This window comes from Chrysemys picta, chromosome 8 (genome assembly GCF_011386835.1).
Source record: "Chrysemys picta bellii isolate R12L10 chromosome 8, ASM1138683v2, whole genome shotgun sequence".
NCBI lineage: Eukaryota > Metazoa > Chordata > Testudines > Emydidae > Chrysemys > Chrysemys picta.
The window spans coordinates 45291450-45311504 of record NC_088798.1 but is presented as its reverse complement, the minus strand read 5'-3'; the positions used below and the strand labels follow the sequence as shown (position 1 = coordinate 45311504).

Here is a 20055-nt window from a genome sequence, read left to right as displayed (position 1 = left end):
AGTTGACTATACCATCAGAGGCAGATTACCCTTTTGTGGGGCCCTGGGCCAGAGCAAGTGGGCCCCACCCCTTCCACCTGCAGTCACCCCCATCCAACCAGGTGCTCCTGCCGGGGAGCAAGGTCAGGGTGCAAGGGCTTGCCCAGCTCTGCCCACCCAGTGCTCCTGCGAAGGAGCGGGGGTGGGGCACGGGGGCTTCCCCCACCCCCCAGGCAGGAGCGCTGGGCGGGCGGAGTGGGACAGGGCACAGAGGCATCCATTTTTCCAGGGCCCCTCAGTTGGCCAGGGCCCCTGGGTATGGGCCCTGTTGGCCCAGTGGCTAATCCACCACTGCATACCATCTGTACACTGCTCCCACTCCCAGCACTTTCATACCCAATAGCGACAAACCAGGCTCCAGGCACAAACTCAGTTTTCCCATTATAGACCCCAGTTCTGTTATCAAAAGAGGGATAAGCTGCTCCAAACACTGTGTTTCTAAGGCTAGGTCTACACTACCCGCCTGAATTGGCGGGTAGAAATCGACCTCTCGGGGATCGATTTATCGCGTCCCATCGGGACGCGACAATCGATCCCCGAATCAACGCTCTTACTCCACCAGCGGAGGTGGGAGTAAGCACCGTCGACAGGAAGCCGCAGAAGTCGATTTTGCCGCCGTCCTCACAGCGGGGTAAGTCGGCTGCGATACGTCGAATTCAGCTACGCTATTCACGTAGCTGAATTTGCGTATCTTAAATCGACTCCCCCCTGTAGTGTAGATGTACCCTTAGAAGGCCTCTGAGTACTGCCATTAAATACTCTGTGAATAGATTCAGTAACATCTGAAATAGCCTTAGATATGCTTAGTTACTAACAGTAACTCATTTACATTTTTACAATTGTTGTATGACAAATAAATGCAACTTGGTTATTAAATTAACTCGAGGGGCCAGAGTGGAGCAGGGAGAATCTGCCTCATGGTATCTATTAGCTCCTGAAAAGTAATTAGCTTAACACAAGTCCAGCCTGGAAGGCTTTCCCCACTGCACTGTAGTGATGAGAGCAAAGAAGCAGCTCTTTCACGTTCACTTATTCCTATCATTGCAGAGTGCCCTCTACTGAAAGCAGGATATTTGAGATACCCATTAGAGCCCGTCTCCACCTACCTTTGCATTCCGGATAGACAACTGAATTTCCATTGCACTGCACCATAAAAGTAGATTGAGATAAATTAGTTGCAAGTGCGTATCCTGGTTTGCAGCGAAGCTCAAGAAAATCACCACGTTTTAGGTACACCCATTGCAATATGTTCTCTTTTGTTCTCCCATTCAGCTCTACCACGTGGTTTTCCATTTCTTCCACTGAGATAGCACATGGCTCTAAAACAAGAAAAAGGTGCGGTTGTCTTGGTAACCCCCCAAGTAAGCACATTGAAGTAATGTGTTTACACAAGTGATGAGTCTCATTCAGTGAATCTCTACATAAACCTCAAAGCCTAAGAAAGCAGTATTTTTTTTTTACCTAAACAAAGTGGTGCTTTTGTCCAATTCCCATTGTCACAAAAAGATCTGTTCTGTCCTTCCATTGCATACAATTTTTGGCATTTGAATTCTACAAAGGAGCCAGATGTGTATCCTTTTTCCAAGAAAGTAGTTATGTCTCCATTCTCAATAGTAGGTGGACGGCTACAGTTTTTTCCTATTTCTAAAGGGAAAAAATGACAATTATAATAATCTTATGCAAAAATGGTTATGATGTAATTTTTTGGCTTTGGTACTGCATGTGGAAAATGGCTCCCTGTCCCATGTTAGGGAAACCACTTGTAAAAACCTCATGTGGCTGAGGTAGGCACAATGACCAAAATACTACGGGTCCCATCCTCAGCTGGTGTAGATTAGTGTTACTTCACCTGAACACAATGGGTCTATGTCAGTTTACACCAGCTGAGGACAAGGCTCTGAATTTCTTGGGTTTTATTCACTTAATTCAGACACTAATTTTTACATGCAACGTATTGAATTGTATATCTTGTATTTCATATGTACCTTTCTCTTTCACACTCTTGATTATACATATTTGTATTACGTACAAAACACCATCAAAATCTATGTTAAAAGATTATTAAGATTGCAAAGTGAAGCATCCAAAATATGCATATGCATTACGTTGGAGTTTTTAATCGCATGATCACATGCAATTTTTCCCACAAGACACCTGCCTCATTCAGTGCACAGGCTGGATGGTGCTCACTGAATGAGATGACTATTCAATATTTCTTTTCATCCTCATCTTTCTATGTGCAGCCCATTGCCTTATTGGCCGCATTACTCACTAATGCCAAAGGCAGGAGGAAGGCACTATGCAGGCCATCCCAAACAAGTGCCACTAAATGTGAAGCTGCACAGTGTTTTCAGTTATTAGAAGCAATCCCAGGGAGATGGGTAAGTGGGCAAATGGCAGGGGATGCTGTCAAAAGCACATGCTTATCCAATGGCTCTGCAGTTTAGCACACGGACATCAAAACCAGTATATATTTTCTATATATACACAACAAAACTAAGTTAAAAGACTGTTAGGGCTACAAAGTGAAGCATCCCAAAAGTCAGGAAATTTCAAAGTTAAGGCTACCTATACAACCTTAACTTTGCCCCCTGTGTGTATACATTATGACTGGCCTTTAACTGCATAATCATACTGTATTTTTTCTAGAGCAACCCTGCCTCATTCAGAGTGAAAGTTGAACAATGATTGAGGCAGCTGTTTAATACTCATTTTTGCCCAGTGTTCAATGTGAGCTCTGTTTCATTCACTACACATTCTGCAGTGGTCTGGAGCACCCCTACTCATGCAGTAAAAAAAACTTCTCATTCAGCATCTAGTCTGCTCACTGAAGGAGAAATTCATCCCTGCACAGAGGAGCAGCACAAGGCCTATGCACCATTTATGCCCTACCTTGTGCTGGCCCATTGAACAGCAATGAATTCACCCTGAATGAGGCAGGAGCCCTGTGGAAAATACAGTATATCATCATGTAAGTGATGCCTATAGAGGGAGATACAGCCCTCATGAGTGATTATCTCTAATGGAAGGGGCAGGTGTCACAGTCCAGAACACTACATGCACTTACTTGACTCTACACAAGAAATCAAATAAAACTGAAAAAATGAATTATCAAAATACAGTACAGATTTACCAGAGATGCATGAAGGCAAATCCATGTGCCCATTAACACACTTCCTGACTGAAGGGGTTGTGAGGGTATATCCTTCACTGCACATAAATTCCAGTGTGTGGTCACTCTGAATCAACTGTGCATGTCTTCGGCCATTGGACAGAAGCAGATTTTTGATCTCCAGTTGCTGTTTTGTGAGGCTACATGGTGCTAAAAAAAAAACAGAAAAACAATGAAAATGATAGAGCCTGATTCTTCAGTGTCCTGCATCTTGTGCAGCCATTTACCTGCTCTGTAGTTAGTGACCGCAAAACATGGCCATTCTGCTTTGTACTCTCTCTCTCTCTCTGCAGGGTGTAAAGGGCTTTGTAAGATGCAAGACAGTGGAGAATCAGACCCATTATTTTCATCAAGATATAGATTAAAATGTATTTCTAACGACAACTATAAAATTCACATTGCTGACAAGGAAAAAAGAGGTATTTCTAAATGTTAATATATATATATACACACACACACACACACACACACACACACACATATAATGCAGTGCTGCCAACTCTCATGATAGATCTGTAGTGATATTTGGGGCATTTTTAAATCCCCAGTTCCAGGAGTCAAGTGAATACAGAGGAATCTCATCTTTTGTTTAATAAAGTAAGTTTCTAGTCATCTCAATTATTTAGAAAAGCTCGAAAACATGATCCTAGTGTACCTTAAGGCTCAAAAAGCAGAAGGTAAATAAAAACACCCCAATGTGTTGTAGTATTTTTTTAAATGAATTTCACTATTTTTAAACCAGTCTCATAAATTGTGGAATCTTGGGGTTAGCTATACTGAATAGATTGCATGAAAATAGGATTTTACCAGAAAGTATTATCTCAACCATAACTAACACATGGGTCACTAGTTTGATGCTATATTCAGTGATAGGGAACATTCACGAATAAATATATTTATCCACATATACAAAAGAAAATTGCAAAATACCATGTATATCTGGGAATGTACCTTTGTCCAAATCTAGTAGCCCAAAATCCCATATAAAATTAATTATTCACTCAATAAGACAGAAAGCATCATCTTAATTTATTACAAATGTCAAGGAAATAAGCCTTAAAATAGAGTAATCCCTAAAGAGGATAAACTGATGATGTATGTTTATTGGCCAAAGTCTATTCTTTCTGAAAATGGGAAGCTAGGGCCTGCTCCTGCAAACTGGACGCATGCACGAGATCCCACTGAGACCAATGAGACTACTTACATTTGAAGCACTTTTGTGAATAAGAATTGCAGAAGTGCATCTAGGGCCTGCTCTTGTTGCTGATGAAGTCACTGGGAACAAGATTGGTATAGACTTTGTAAGCAAGCCCATTTGTTCCTCCATACTGTAGCTGATATTTCTTGATGGAAAGGCCTCAGCCCTCCCCTTCCTACACTACTAAAAGGTGCATCAATCATTTGAAATGAAAAGAGGCACTAAAAAGTTGTCAAATAGAAACAGAAATTCTAAAATCCTACATCATGCACACAATTTACATGCAGACTTAGACATGAAAAGGGCAGGGTAAAAGGAACAGTAATAAATCAATAAAATTAATTCCTGCTATACTTACCTGCTATACTTACCAGCTCCAAAGAAAGTTTAGGGTTCAGTAATTTCCCCTCACAGATGATAACATCACAAACACCTAATATAGGTGTTTTAGGTGTTAATAGTGTCAAGAGATGGCAACAGTTATAGGAGAAGACACACACATCACTGAATTTAGGTCTTTGCAACTAAACAAGCATTTCATCTCATCAACTAAATTCAAAGGGTTGTCAAAATCAGCAGTAGGCTGAGCTCTAAAATCCCCAGTGCTGCATTAAGAATAAATGATTTCTCATTAGAATGACTCTTACATTTTCAAACCTCACTTCAGTATAAGTGAACACAAACATCGGCTCGTGCCAGAGTACATGTGTTAAATCAAATCACTCATCTGCACACAGTTTCTACATAATCAGGAGACAATCAAAGCCATATTAGGCCATGTACTGCATTTGGGTGGTCAAATGCACGTGACAAAATAGCTTACATGGGTCTCTAAGCACTATGGGCAGATTTATGCAATAACCCATATAAACATCCGTCTGGTTTATAAAGGACTTTGTCTAAGTCAAGTAACTAGGACTGCAGTTATCCGAGGTCCTAATAAGCAGTATAATCTTATGGTATCCCCTAAAAAGATGAGAAGCCCCTGTACAATACCAACTAGTTCTAGGATACTTTGCTTTTAATAAGACTCCCTCTTATATAGTGTAAGTAAAAATATCACATACCCTGTGATATCACAAACCCCACATACCAATTATCCTGCTAGTTTAGTAGTGTATCAGCTAATTTGTTTAGTAAACTACATTAAAAGAAAATCAACCCACAGCCTGTCTCTAATAACAAAAACTAATATAGAATTAATGGACTTTCTTAGAGAATTTTGGAATTTAATCGCTTCCATGCCTATTACAATATTTGGTTGGACCTTTGCAGGTATGTTGAATATCTCACTTCTTTACACACCATAGCTATAGTATGTATATAGTACTCATCCCCAGGTTTATCTAGGCATATCCAGTTAGCACATCCCCCTCACTCAATGACTTTTTCCCTGCTTTCAGGGGAGGACTTTTAGCGGTGAAGCAGGCTATGATAAATGGAGAGATGCACCCCTCTGGAGCCCTCTCCAAGGTACAGCCTTAGGGGGCACATCAACTCCTATGAGATCACTGAAATGAGGATCCTGATAAATATTATTTGCCAATTTCTCCTAATGCTGCAGCTCTCTTCTCTTTCTTATGATAATACAATGGTGTTTCATCTCTGTATTCTTTGTTATGGATATTTTTATACCATGCCTCCAGTATTCAGGTCCTGTGTCATTGCTCGCATTTGGGGTTATTAACAACAAAAATTGTGAAATTTGATAAATGGAGAAAATTCTCTCTCTTCTGTAATTAAACAGACATAATATAAATTGTAATATAAATTTAGACGTTCTGTTGTCTTATTATAAAAGAGACCCACCTAATTCAAATTTCATATTTGAAACTATTTGGTGATCTGCAGAGATCTCATTAATAGAAACTCCTAGGGACCAGATATGGCTTGAGCCATAAACCAGATAGTTGGATCCAAGGATCAAATGTGGTCCATCGGAAACATGAATCTGCTCTGAATTCTGATACCACTTCCCCTCTCCCCCATAGTTGAGGAGTGCTTGAATTCATGGGTTTGATTTGGGTCCATCTCTACTAAAGAACCAACCTGTGGGAAAGAGCAAAGAAGCAGTTCCCCTTACCCAAACACTGTGGTGCAGGTGTCCAGGTTTTCCCAGTGCATGTGATCCATTCAGTTTCCATCAGGCTGTATCCAGGATTGCACTTGTACTGCACTTTGTCACCTTCTCTATACTCCGATTTGTCATCACTAACAATCGCCCCAAAATCTATGGCAGGTGGCTCTTCACATGCTGGAGCTGCAATAGATGCACAAACATTATTGGTGTTGGTTGATGCAGGGCAATGTTCTAAGATCATTTGGCTTACTAATGAACACCTTACTGGTGGCTTTTCACAATTCATTCATTTTACTAATTTATAATTCATCTATCAACATGGTGCCTGGGAACATTACTGCACAAACACACACAACTCTCAGTCACTGCAATAACCTGACAGTAAAGGGAGAAAAGACAAGGACAGAGATGCTTTACATTAGACTAAGGTTTGGCTGCACTGATGAGCCTTGCACCATGCACTGAAGATCAGCAACACAGAACTGACTCATCATAACAGGGAGCGAGCCCCACAGTTGTGTACCCTCCACATGCAAGAATATCCTGCCTCCAGTCCCCAAGAGTGCACTTCAAGGGACTGTCTGCAGCTGTGCCTTGGCTGATCTGAACTGTCACAATGTGTCACACCATGTACAGTTTTATAAACTAAAACCAACATCTGGAACTGCTCATTATACAGCAAAAATATATATAGCATAAAGAGGAGGTCTAGAGACAGGCAACTATGAGGAGGAGCATGGAAAGAGCCAGAAAACTGAGACAATGAAGAATTTATTAATATGCTGCATGGTCCTGCTCCAAAGAACATCTTTGTTCAGATCCACAAAAGTATTCTCTGAAATGGGTAAAAGCCCCTTTGCAATTCTTCCACAAATATCCTTGTAATTTAGGAGAAAAAAATGGATTGTGGATTACAAATATAACCAGTGGAGTTAATGTCGGGTTACAGTCGAAAGTAGATGAGCAGGAGATGAATTGGGCCTCATATGTATAACAGGGCTGGGGTGGAAAGCAGCATACAACAATAAATATGGAGGTCTCACTGCATTATATAATGTGGGCTCCAATATTGACTCCTCTTTTATCCCACTTGATGGTCTGGTCCTTGTTTACCAACTAAATTGATACATGCTGTCCTTTCTTCTGTAGGGTGGATTACACAATGCCTTGAAGATGGATGGGCTCCTTTACCAAAGTGTTTCCATGAGTAATTTAATGGTTAAAGAACTCTCTACCTTTGTCACATTGGTCCTTTCTTCCTGGCCATCAGATGAGCATTGTGCTCATGTATGGGGCAAAGTTTGGGATTCATATGGGGAAATTTACAAGACTGAGGGATCATAGGATTATGTCTGGATCTTTCTTTAATTGTTTCTTCTTACTTTGACGAGTCACAATCTATTGTTTGAGAAGGTGTCAGTATCATAAATAAAAGAACTTACTGCCAGTGTCTGATTGTATTTAAATCATAAAGACATACATTTTATATAAAGCACTAGAGCAGAAAGGTTTCAGAACTCTTTCTACTGATTGTTGTTGCCTTAAGTATCTTGGGTTTCTTCCTGTGGTCCCTTTTCTCCACCCTACAGAAGAAAGGAAGGTACATTCAAATAATAAAGTACTAAAGCTGAGGGGAGAACTGACCAGTGGGTATTCAGAACTTATCAAATTGATTTTTTCTTGCATGTACCTTGTAATATTATACGCTTTACACTTTTTTTTGAAGTGAGACCCTGTGGCTACCGACACCTAGAAGATGGAGCATTAACTGACTATTATGAATACTACAAAGAATGAGCCTTTCCATCATGGTTAGGTGTGTCAATTTACTACAGATGTCTTGATGGTTACATATCTAAAAGCGAGGACAGGTGGAATCTAATCAACTGTGCTAAAGAGGGCTGGGATCCAACACCAAAATGCCTTAGTAAGTAAATATATATTTTACTTAATTTCTTAAATGTTTTTGTGTACTATATATACTAATAATTACAAAAAGCAGCAGCAGCATTGGCAGGAACAAGGACTGGGGTGGGCTGCGGGGAGGCAAGGGTGTGACAACACTGCTCTATTCTGGTACCTACACCTCCCTGCCAAAATTGTCATCCAGGGGCATGAGCGTCTCTTTAAAAAGACTCCTCCTCATATCTGGCAGCAGCAGCATTAAAAGGAGCCAGGCCTGGGGACAGATCTTACGTAGGCAGGTTGAGGGATTTGGAGAGGGGTTGTTTTTTTCTCTCCTTTTCCTTCCTCCCCAGTGCTGGATCCTCAACCAGCATTTCCATCCCTGAAGCAAAGGGATGGGGTTGAGGTTGGACTTGGTATCTCTCTGAGAGTGAGAGAGCTGCAGAGAGGAGCTCAGGTCTGGTAGGTTTAGAATGATCAATTATAACCTGTGTGGGTAGAGACCTATGGGAAGGGGTATGGTAGGCTGAGAAATCTTCTGAACAGGAGTAGAGGCTCTTTAGTGCTTGGGGATATTCAGTTGTAAGGGTGGAAAAGAAAGTCTCACAGAAAGGTGAAATGACTTCCAAAGTTCACACAAGTCAGTGGCAGAGTCGGGAGTAAAACCCAGGTCTCCTGATTCCCATGCCTGTGTCCTATCCACTAGACCAGTGTTTCTCAGCCAGAGTGTTGTGACCTCCGGTCACAAAAAACCACCAGAGGAGTTGTGCGGTGTTGAAAATGTTATAATCTAAAGCAAAGGAAGTCTTGCTCCCACACTTCCCGCACACCCTCACCCTTCAAGGTCACGTATTCTCTGTCAACATCTTGAAACACACACACAAACAATGTATATAGGCTGGGTACCTGGAAGATTGCTTCTGGGATGGATACTAATTGCAGGGCTGGGGAGGCAGAAAGCCCTGTCCATAACGTTTTTTAGTCAAAGAACAGCTTTCTCAGGCTAGTTGCACAAAGCTTTTCACAAAGCTAGAGCCTTACTATGTGAAGTGGAAAGCTTTGATTTCCAGTTGGAGAAACCTGTAACCTACACCCAAGTTTTCTCGGTCTGGTACTCAGAGTGTTTCATGGAGCACCTATAAACATATTACAGTCTGGCCAGCCCTGTTCTCCGGCCCTTCAGTGAGTCTCCAGCCCTGTTTCCGCCACCATTCATCACAGCCTGATCCCAGACCTAAGCCAGTTCTTGCTCCCCTTCTGCAGCCTTGCACCTCAGCTGCAGACCCCAGCCACCTCAGTATATGTCCTAATTCTAGGTCTGAGTCCAGTCCCAAGTCAACCCTTCTCCTGGGATATGGTCATGCCAAATCTACACTAGCTCTTCCACTGTTAATCACTGAGGGCACAAATCACCTCTTTTGAGGGTGCCAAAAGTCTGCAGGAAGACTGGTCCTGCTTTCATCCATGAGACTTTACCAGGTCCACCAGCCACCAAAATGTATCTCCACACTGGAGCTGGGAGCTGCAATGAGCACACATCCTCTCTCCCTCTTCCTGGTCTGCTCCAGACTCCCCTAATTCAACGCCCCACCTCGCTGCCTCCCCACACTCTTAGCAGTTTGGAATGCAGTTCAATGCTGTAGTAGTTAAAATGATAAATGCTAAGAGATTTGCACTTACAGCTTTGTGCCATCAGTGATTAACAGTTTAACCAGTGAGCGCTTAATCATTTAGGGTGGCTTGGCTAATGGTTACACAGACAATCATAACTTTTTAGTTTCAAAACGGAAATTCTAATTGCTTATATTAGGCATGGGGCTGTACAATAACTGGCACTGTATAGATTTTTGAGCATATGAACTATTCTGTCTTTCAGCTAGAAATGGCAGAAATATCATGTGGTTTTTCTTACTTTTGCTTTTAGAAAAAGACTCATTTTTTGAGGCCTGGATGTTTGAAAAGTTTTTATTCTACATTTGAAAAACTATCTGAAAATCCCCCTTAGATTAATTATAAAGTTGCTGTCAGGAATAACTAATGCTCATGGAAATTTAGAAGAGAGGAGTGGGTCAAATTGGATTATAATTGGATTCTGTGCGAATGAAATAGTGTTGTGAGTATGCACAGTACTTTACAGAGCTCAAACAAGGACCAGGTCTCTTCTCCAAAGAGCTTACCGTCAATCACAGACCATCACAATGCACAGGATAGCAGTTCTGGTACCAGGACAGTAGGCTCAGAGACATTGGTGGTTAAAATGATGTAGAAAGTGACAATGGAAGAGGTGAATTCTAAGGAGGGGGTCTGAAGTAGAGGATCCTTTTTGCACAGAGTGGGAGTGTCTTGATAGGAGGTGCAAAGCTACAAGAAGCTCACACTTCAATCACAATATAATTGCAATCACACCTTCCTGACACTCATGACTCATGCAGGTGGGTGAGAAAGGGTTAAAAAATATTCAGGGGGGTCAGAATTTTGGTCTTCAGCCTCATTCTTTGCTCCCAGGCTCTAAGGGGCATGGTGGGCTGTGGAATCAGCATGCCTAGCTCTTGGTTAGGATCTTGGCAGGAAGGAGCAACTTGTGTTTCTCTGTAGCAAATCTTCAGACTCTGAGTCAGTCAGTGATAAGTGGGTGAATAATGACTTAGCATGAAGCCTTAGGGGCTTGGGATGAAATCCTGGTGCCATGGAAGTCAATGGCAAAACTCCTATTGACTTTTGTGGGGCCAGGTTTTCACCCTTGGGTAGCAGCTGATGAGTTGGGAATGGAATTGCTTCAAGAGCAGTCAGAGGATACTTTAAAGAAAAAAATGCCCAATTGCTAGAAAAGAGGCCCAGTTGCTAGATGATCTTAATCTTTTTGTCTTTAGGAAAGTGTTCTGTCAGGCATATGGAAGATGGTAAATTTATATGTAACTATGGGAAAACCTACCAAGAAGCTGATGAAATTTCATGTGTGTGTGCTCATGAATATAGTCCTGAAAATCTGCACACCAAAGTTATATGCACAAAGAATAACTGGCCACCTTCTCCAAGATGCACCCATAACAGTAAGCAGCATTTATGTTCTGTTGTGTTTCTGTCTAAAACTCTAGACGTTACTATCTTGGTCTGCCTAATATAAACACAAAAATACCAGTTCTAGCAGGTGACTTGTCATGACAATGTACATTTCTGACGTGAGCAACTCTGTGATCATATTGCTGTGATATTCGCCCTTCCTCACTCAGTCTGTCCCTGCTGTTTGTCACCCCCACTGGTTGTGTCATATCTAGTAGTTAGATTGTAAACTCCTTGGAACAGGTACCAGGTATTTCCTCATCTTCTGTGAAGAGCTGATTGTACTTTTGGGCGCAATAAATAACAGTAATAATGCTCATCCTGCACCTGTTTCTCCTTATCCCCACCCCACAGCCTGTCTCTGCTCCCTGTGCTCCTCACCCCACTGAAGTTCAGTCAAGCTACTCCCTCCTCCTCCTCCAGGCTGACTGGGAACCAGTAATGTGAACCATGAGAGTGCAGGAGAGAGAGTCTCCCTGCTCTCAGTTTTGGCTCCTGGCACCAAAGTGGCCCTTAAAAGTCATGAGGAGCAATTAGCAGGAAAGTCCTGCACAACACCTGCAGCCCTGGAGCATGCGTGGTGCAGACAGAATCTTGAGAGAATTTCTCTGTCAAACTCTAACAAGTCCCCACTGTGCAAACTGAGATTTTCCTGTGCTTATAACTTGGCCAGATTTGGGGAGTACAGAAAAAGTCACATCCCTGACACCAGGTGGAAACCCCAGCCAGATTTCAATTTCCTACTCCAGAGAACATGGGTGCTAGAGCTCCTTAACAGAACACTTGTAAGAATATGTCAACACACGCAAAACAAAAATATTTCTTCCTCATTTCATTGTTATAAATGGCTGAAATATCTATTTTAACGGAAACTTTCCAAACAAAATTCAAACTGAGGAAGACACTCAGCATAGCTGAGTCAATTTCAGCCACAATGATTAAAGTTTGACAAAGTTATAAGTAACTGAAAACTAGGTCTTATAATGGAAAGTGTTGGGCATCCTATTAACAGCCATCACTACTTGAGCCATCTATAATCCAGCCAAATTGGGACATTTAGCGACTAGCCCGTGTCCAGGACATATACAATCTGATGGTCTGAGTTATTTTATTTCTCACCCTCATAAGCTTTTCCTACCAGGCAGGAAGTGACAGCTTTACAAATTATTGCATAACAGCAATTGGATAATTGGTAATCAATTAATTCAAGGTAAAACTCTATTATAGATATACCATCACTGTTCTGTCTCCTGCACCTGCCAGCCCAGCTATACCTCATTCTGCTACCTTTTGAAGAGGGGAACAACACATTTCACAACACCGAGAGGTACATGCTACAAGCATCCGAACAGATAGTATAAGGCACACACTTCTCCTGTCTGATAGAATGCTATAGCAGGCTTCTTGTGGCACATCTTGAAATAGGTAACCAGCCATTTTTTGTGCATTCTGCTGTCTTTTCCCTGTTGTCCGACTCAAAGTGAAATCTACAATTACAGTCTACTCTGATTATATCCTCTTTTCTGAACACTCTTTTGAAGGCGATAGTTTCCATTATTCATTGCTGGAGGATCACACGCAATTACTAAACAGAAACAGACAAACAAGTTTAACTGGAAACAGGACTTTAGGCTGTAAATTCCCTTCAATTAACATTATTTATATCCATCTTTTTTTTTCCCTAACTCCAAGGATCGCATTATAGAAGCACTTTCTGCATAAGATTGTCAAAGGGAGATCCCTGTGGACTTGATGAAGTCTATAGCTCTTCTCCTATCTTTGCTGCTGGGAGGATCTGCTTAGGGTAATTTTATTTTATTTTTTAAGTGGGGAGAAGGTAGTTGTTGTTATAAGTGTCACTCTGATTAGGATGGAAAAGCTTTATAAAAAAAGGAGTCTCTTGCAGTGAGATCAAAAGTTGGACAGATATGATTTGTCTAATCTCTTCTGGAAGTTCATCCCACAGCTGGAACCCTTTCACCAAAAGTGCCTTATATCCCGCTCACACACACTCCTAGGCTGGTGATGGCATTGTCCCAGAAGAGTGCAACAGTCTTGCCATGTCATAAATGCAGATGTGATTTCCAATGTAGTTGGGACCTGATCTACTGGCTTTGTGATCAAGATCAGGAGACCACCCACAATATATGGGTTCTGGGGGCAGAACCCTCCCTGCTAATTCCAGGTGGAAGGTCTACCCCTTCCTCTAAACAGATAAGCTGGTTTAATTGTGAGTAGACCCTGGCAGGATTAACCCTGAGGTCAGAAATGCTGAACATAATCCTTAGTATTCAAATAAAACAAGAGTCTTACAAACAAGACTCCTTCACTGCACAACCCTGATGTATCCCCAGAGCAGGTCCCCTTTAATAATTAGGTTTCAGATGGATCCTCCTTTCCTACCACTAAACATAAATAGCCCTTATCTACTCAGAAACCCCACAGTGTCCTGGAAAGTCATCACTCCAAGACATATTTTACTATATGACATCATAGGAATGGACAAAGCAGGTCTGGTGTCAGAAATCAAAATGCCCACTCACTCTATAAGCATATGTAAGGTTCCTGTCTCCATGGTATCTATAAATCAGGCCCACATGCCACAGTGTTTTTCCATCCATATAACACTGAATCTGGGAGTGGCACAAAACACAATTTCTAAACAAACCAGAACACAATGAATATAATTACAATTCACATAGTATGGCATAAATAATAGATATATGAATACATGAGTGAATCTCATCAGCTGTTCTGATAACAGAAGTAACACATACAGATGTACTCAGCTTTTGCACTCTGAAAGCTGCTATATTTTGGGGGATGCACTCAGCTCTGTTTTAACAGGCAGTAGCTCTGACATGTGGAAATATTCTCTAGAACTACCCAAAAATGAGACTCAATAACACACCTTCTACCTTCAACGATTTTCATTCATTCTGTTGTTAATGGCTTTCTCCTGTTTACTGAATATTCGATTGTTTTGTCCTTGTAAAGTGGGGTTGGGGATGTCTCCACTATCAACTGATGTGAGCTGAAGTTGCATATTTGACATTCACTGTAACAGCACTTGACTATGTGCAGCATTGAACGTATTTAATATCACCCCACACCAGGGAAGAGTTAAGCTAAAGTGTTGTTGAATATTTGGTTCCTTTTGCATCTTACCTTGTCCCTTAGCAGAGAAAGCCCAGAGTATCTGAATGATGATACAGCTCAGCAAAGTCATTCTGAGGGCTGACCAATTAAATCCAGTACTTTCAATGGCTGATGTTGAGCTCTGCGCTTCTCTACATTCTGTCCTCAGCAACTGCTTTTGAAGACTGATCATGCTTTCTACTCCCACTCAATACCTCTCTCTATCACCTCTCTTTCAACATCAAGATACCAGAGATAACATATGTAAACTCCACTGGGAATACTGTCCAACTTGTTTTTTTTTCATTCCCGTTTTTGATTACATGGAATTTCTCCCCTCACAGTATGATGTGGAAGATGCCTTGTGTTTGTCTCAGCAGAAGTATCAACTACTCAGTGTTCAGACACATGTATCAATATCAGATAAACACAGGTTGCTTAAAATACATTTTTGGTCTTCAGAAAGCTTCATTATGCAAAATGAGCAATTAATTCTTTACCACCAGGGTTTAAATACTACAATCTGTTCACCAAAGGGTTCATGCAGAGTTTCTGTGGGTCTGAAGAGACCTGGCATTTTGAAAGGCTGGAAAGGGAGTTCATGACTTATTCAAATGTTAAATGAGGGATTTCCTGGCTTTGGGAAGATTGAGAACCACATGTACACGAAGTGTTTGGTGGAATTTTCAAAAATTCCCATTTAGAAAAATAATTGATGTAACTACCATCTTTATAAACCATTCACTACATACAATCAATAAACTGATATTCCAACATGCCTGACTATTCCATTTGGCACAAGCATTTCAAATAAATATGGCATAGTGAAAGACTTTGGTTGCTGAAGTTGCTCCAAGCTAAAAACATTTCATTTGACTTGAAATGCCCTTTTTGTTAATGTTTCCAATTTGCTGAAGTTTTTCAAAATTCTTGGATTCCATTTGCCCTTACTGAAATGTTTTTTTCCAGTTTTTCTGAACTCCCAGCCAACCAAACAAATCAGTTCTTCCCCCAGCGCCAATTCGATCGTGTCGGACTATTTCATCTGGCACATGCATTTCAAAAAAGCAATGTGAATCTCTAAAAGATTTCAGTCTGCAAGGTAAGAAACCTTGATACTCATCCCGGCAGTGCCAGATTTGGCCTTGTACAAACTCCCACTTATTTTACCTGCAAACAAGAAGAAGAGCAGCAGAGATGCACAGCAACATAAACAGGTATAGTACAAGAGGAGACAAACACATAGGTCACTCCGACCAATGCCTCTTCCACAAGGCAACAGGGGGATTTTTTGGTGTGGGCACTCACTCAGGACTAGCCCAACCATTCACTGTTGAGCAAAGAGACATCTATGTGCCAGTCTGAGCATTGTACTGTCAGGCCAAAAACCACTTACTCCAGAGCACTGAACTAAATAGCTAATGTTTTGATTAATGCATTTTCAGAGACAAGTGCAGTAAACAAGCTGAGTACTGGGGGAGTTCAGGGATATGAGTTTTGTGTGGTCCCTCCCCATCATTTGTTCTGAACCAGTGCACATAAAAGCAATATAAGAACCTGCCATTTTAGAAAGCAGAGTCTTTTTCTGAGGGGGGTAATGTATCTTGGAAATCCTTGAATGTATTTACCCCAAATTTGCACCATATGCTCTAGTCCTACACCTGAAATGTCACAGCAATTTTCAAGGCAAACTCCCTATGCCTGTTGATTTTAGAGAACTTTGAAAAATTGCCCATAAAGAGATTCAAGCTTAGATAGGAGCTGCCCTATAACCAATGTTCAGAAGCCACAGATGTTCTGTTTTACTAAACAGCCAAAAACACAAGCTGGTCGGAACTTTTTGGTGGTTACCCTCAATGTTGCAAACACCCTCGCTTCTTCTCTCATACCTTCCCTAGGATCTCCTGGATCCCAAAATATATTTCCTGTCTCTCTTGCTTTATGACAGACCCCCATCTCTTGCACATACATCAGTTTTTGATTAACAATTTGCTGGGTCCCTCTCTCTCTGAAGGTGGCAGGGTTTTCAGGATACACTTGTATGGGCCCCGGCGCTTTCCCCTCTTCAAAAGGTAGCAGAATGAGGTATAGCTGGGCTGGCAGGTGCAGGAGACAGAACAGTGATGGTATATCTATAATAGAGTTTTACCTTGAATTAATTGATTACCAATTATCTAAAGTTAGTAAAAGTCTGTAAAAGCTAGTCTGAACTCTCCTCAAACATTTGTCCCAGAATACTAACATGATTTGACGTAGGCATCAGTCTAGGCATCAATACCTCTGGTTAAAGACAAACATTTGGGAAGTGTCCAAACCACCCTTTACACTCGCATTAAGTCCTGGAGTAAATTGGCAGTAAAAAACTCTAGTGAAGCCAAGTCCTGAGACATACATTTTGGCTGTGAAGGATAGCATTGTGCAAGCACAAGTGTTTATCAAACATTGATCAGAAGTTCATTGGCCAAACAGACACTTTGAATTCTGGCAAGAAGCAGCACTGTATGTGGTAAACCATGTTTTGAAGGCTAGAGAGGGAAAAATTGTCATCATGGAGACCTCTTGGGTAACTTATCCTGGGGTTTTGAGTGGAGTTAGCCACTTTTCCACCTAAGATAGGACCAACCAACTTCCACCCAAGAATCTTACTGCTGAGATAAACCAAACATATTACACAATGGGGGAATATATGGAGCAGCTGTCATTGTTGTAGAAGAGTGTGGGGTGCGGCTGCAGAGAATGAAGGTCACCCTCTATTTTTGGAAGTTGGTTCAAAAGGCAGAACTGGACAGGCAGGCAGGCTGCATCTTATTTCAGGCGAACATTGCGTTACCTAATGTTTAAACAGTTTAGTTGTTAAATAGCAATCCTTGCCTTATGAGGAACACCAGCAGGTAGAGTTGTCCCGTCCTGACGAATCACCCACAGGCAGAGGTTGAGGGAGGGAAGATTAAAACTGAGATATTCTGTTCATGGAGTTTTCCCCCAGAATGTTCATTGGGGCATGTGTTTTGCACCCCCCAGAACCTGCAGATCCTGGGAGATGTGCTGAGGAACAGAACCTTCCATGCAGCACTGAAGCTAAGGCTTCCCCCAGCCCCTTCCCCTTAAGGAGGGCTCCCCAGAGCAAAGTGGCTCCATGCAAAATTCAGTGCAGATTCAAGTGTGCCCTGGCCCTACTCCCATCCCTCCCACACACAGATCCTTTGGCTCAAAGTCCTTCTCTAACTTTTTCTTCTTAGACGCCCAGATTCTGAAGCCCTACCTCAGATTTTACTCAGTCCTTACTCTGGCATAATCCCATTGGCTTCTGTGAGCAACAACTGAATAAGAATTTCTTCATTTAGTGCAACAGAAAATGCCCCCCCAGGGGCTGCAGCGCTTCCTGGAGCAGCACGGTGCCAGGGACAGGGCAGGCATGCAGGGAGCCTGCCCTGGCCCCAGTGCTCACCGCTGCCACCCCAGAGCCCGAACCCCTCCTGCACCCTGCCCCCAACTCCCAGCCCTGAGCCCCCTTGTACACCCCGCACCCCTCCTGCACCCCGCACCACTCCTCTGCCCAAATGTGAAAGTAAGTTAGGTGGGGCCTCGGGCAGAAGGGGCGGGGCGGGGCTGGGGGTCAGCATCCCCCAACCAGCCCTTTCAGGTCGCCTGGCCCACGCCACCCAGGGCTCCCGTGTTGATTTAAAGGACCCGGGGTTCCAGAGGCTGCTGCTGCGCCCCAGGCCCTTTTAAATCGCCGGCCCCAGGGCAACTGCTCCCTTTGCCCCCCCGCCCATCAGAGGCTGCGGGGGGCGGGGAATGGGGCAGGGACATTAAAGCGCTGCAGGGCCCTTTGCCATGGCAGCGCTTTAACGTTGTTGCGCCCCCGCAGGAACATTAAAGCACTGCTGCAGGAACATTAATGTCCCCGCCCCTTTTGCCTCCTCTGTCGGCGGCCCTGCCGGTACAGACCCTACCAGCAGGGCCACCAACGGGGGGAAGGGGTAGCGATGTTAAAGTGTTTTAACGTTAATGCGGATACCCATAGCAGTGCCACAGTAACTGTGGATGCTCTCGTTATTATGGAGGTTCTGGTCATGGCTCCATAGTTAAGGTGATGTTGGAATTTGTACTGAAAGCAGGACTAAACCCCCTTTGTTACATAGTTTAAATAGTTATTTTGCACTAAACTTGTCTCACTTTCTCTTCATAGGCTAATTGAAATTTCTATATCATTTCCTTGACGACAGATATTTTCAGGTTTATTTTGAAAGGCTTTATAGCTAAAAATATTAGCAAGGTATTTTTTTTTTCAAAGTTCGCATACTGTGTCTGTGGAGATAGAAAGAGACTATTGAGTGTTGTAAGAGGACGAGGGGAAGTGATTACTGAAGTCAGGGAATCAAGGACAGTCCCAGGAGGCATTTGTGAGTGAATGTAGCTTAGAGCAACAGAAAACACCAGCTACCATTGTAAATGTGTCTGGTCTGTTTCTGAGACACTGATACTGCAGAGCTACCCTGTTCTGCTGCCACTATGGACATGTATTGCACAAAAAGATAAGTTGTTAAAATGAAAGACATGCTCTTAACTGATAGATAGCGAGTGTCTTGTAAAACTTATTGCTACAATATTTTACAAAGTATAGAGAAAAGTTTAATATAAATTATTTCAGAAGTCATCTTTAATAGGGAGTTCTGTGACTTAGAACCTACAGGTCTGTTTATCTTGGGCCATCCAGCCAGCTTCTGATATCAAGATGCATCAATGTGATGCCATATTGTAGAAGTCAGTGAGCCATAACTGAGACCTGATTTTCAGAGATGCTGAACTCCTATTAAGTTTATTTGGAGCCGTGGAGGCTCAGCACTTTTGAAAATTAGGACCCTAGTTTAATAATTCCTGTCCATATTAGTTATGGAGAAAAATCCTTTCAAATAAGAACTTTGTGCTAGACTCAATAGCTTCATTCATCATTTTCTTGTAGGACCTCCTCCTTCCCCCACAGGTTTTTAGTAAGATTTGCAGCAAATTGAACAAAAACCTTGTACATTGGGAGAGAAAGTCTTTGGGGTCTAACTCATTTCTGAGTTATTCAAGTTTTACGTACAGATAACTTCGCAACCAATGAATTTATAATGGCATAAAACTGGAGTAGCACAGTGGTGAATCAGCCCCTTCATATTAATTCATTACCTTTGAAAAGTTAATTTAAAATATGGGGTGCTATATATTGACTAGTACACTCCAACTGCCTTATGCTGCTATGGCAATGAAAAGCAGCCATAAATATGGCTTAATCTATCATTGAAACTGGGATTACAGATATATTTTGTCAATGGAGCAGTGCAAAGCAACTGGTGATTCAGGCCCAGAATAAGTACTGGTGTTGAAGTTGTTCTTCCTAATACTATGAGAGAACAATGATTCTGACTGGCTTTTATACAGAGTGCTGATCCAGAGTTTGGTATAAGCAGAGTTCCA

General features: G+C 42.1%; 1 protein-coding gene across 4 annotated transcripts in view; it reads right to left on the bottom strand.

Moving 5' to 3' along the window:
• Window positions 1–14835, bottom strand: part of LOC112059023 (complement factor H-related protein 3-like) — a 53273-nt gene extending 38438 nt beyond the window's left edge. Inside the window, exons 1-5 of one of the 4 annotated variants that reach the window (XM_065554419.1) lie at window positions 14623–14835; window positions 6493–6669; window positions 3173–3361; window positions 1501–1683; window positions 1146–1358 (exon numbers count right to left, since the gene is read on the bottom strand). In XM_065554419.1, the coding sequence (XP_065410491.1) occupies window positions 1146–1358; window positions 1501–1683; window positions 3173–3361; window positions 6493–6669; window positions 14623–14785 (925 nt within the window). In that variant the 5' untranslated portion in view covers window positions 14786–14835. The remainder of the gene's footprint in view (window positions 1–1145; window positions 1359–1500; window positions 1684–3172; window positions 3362–6492; window positions 6670–14622) is intronic. The other 3 variants (XM_065554418.1, XM_065554420.1, XM_065554421.1) reach the window with 3 other exon arrangements.
• Between the last annotated feature and the right edge of the window lie 5220 nt (window positions 14836–20055).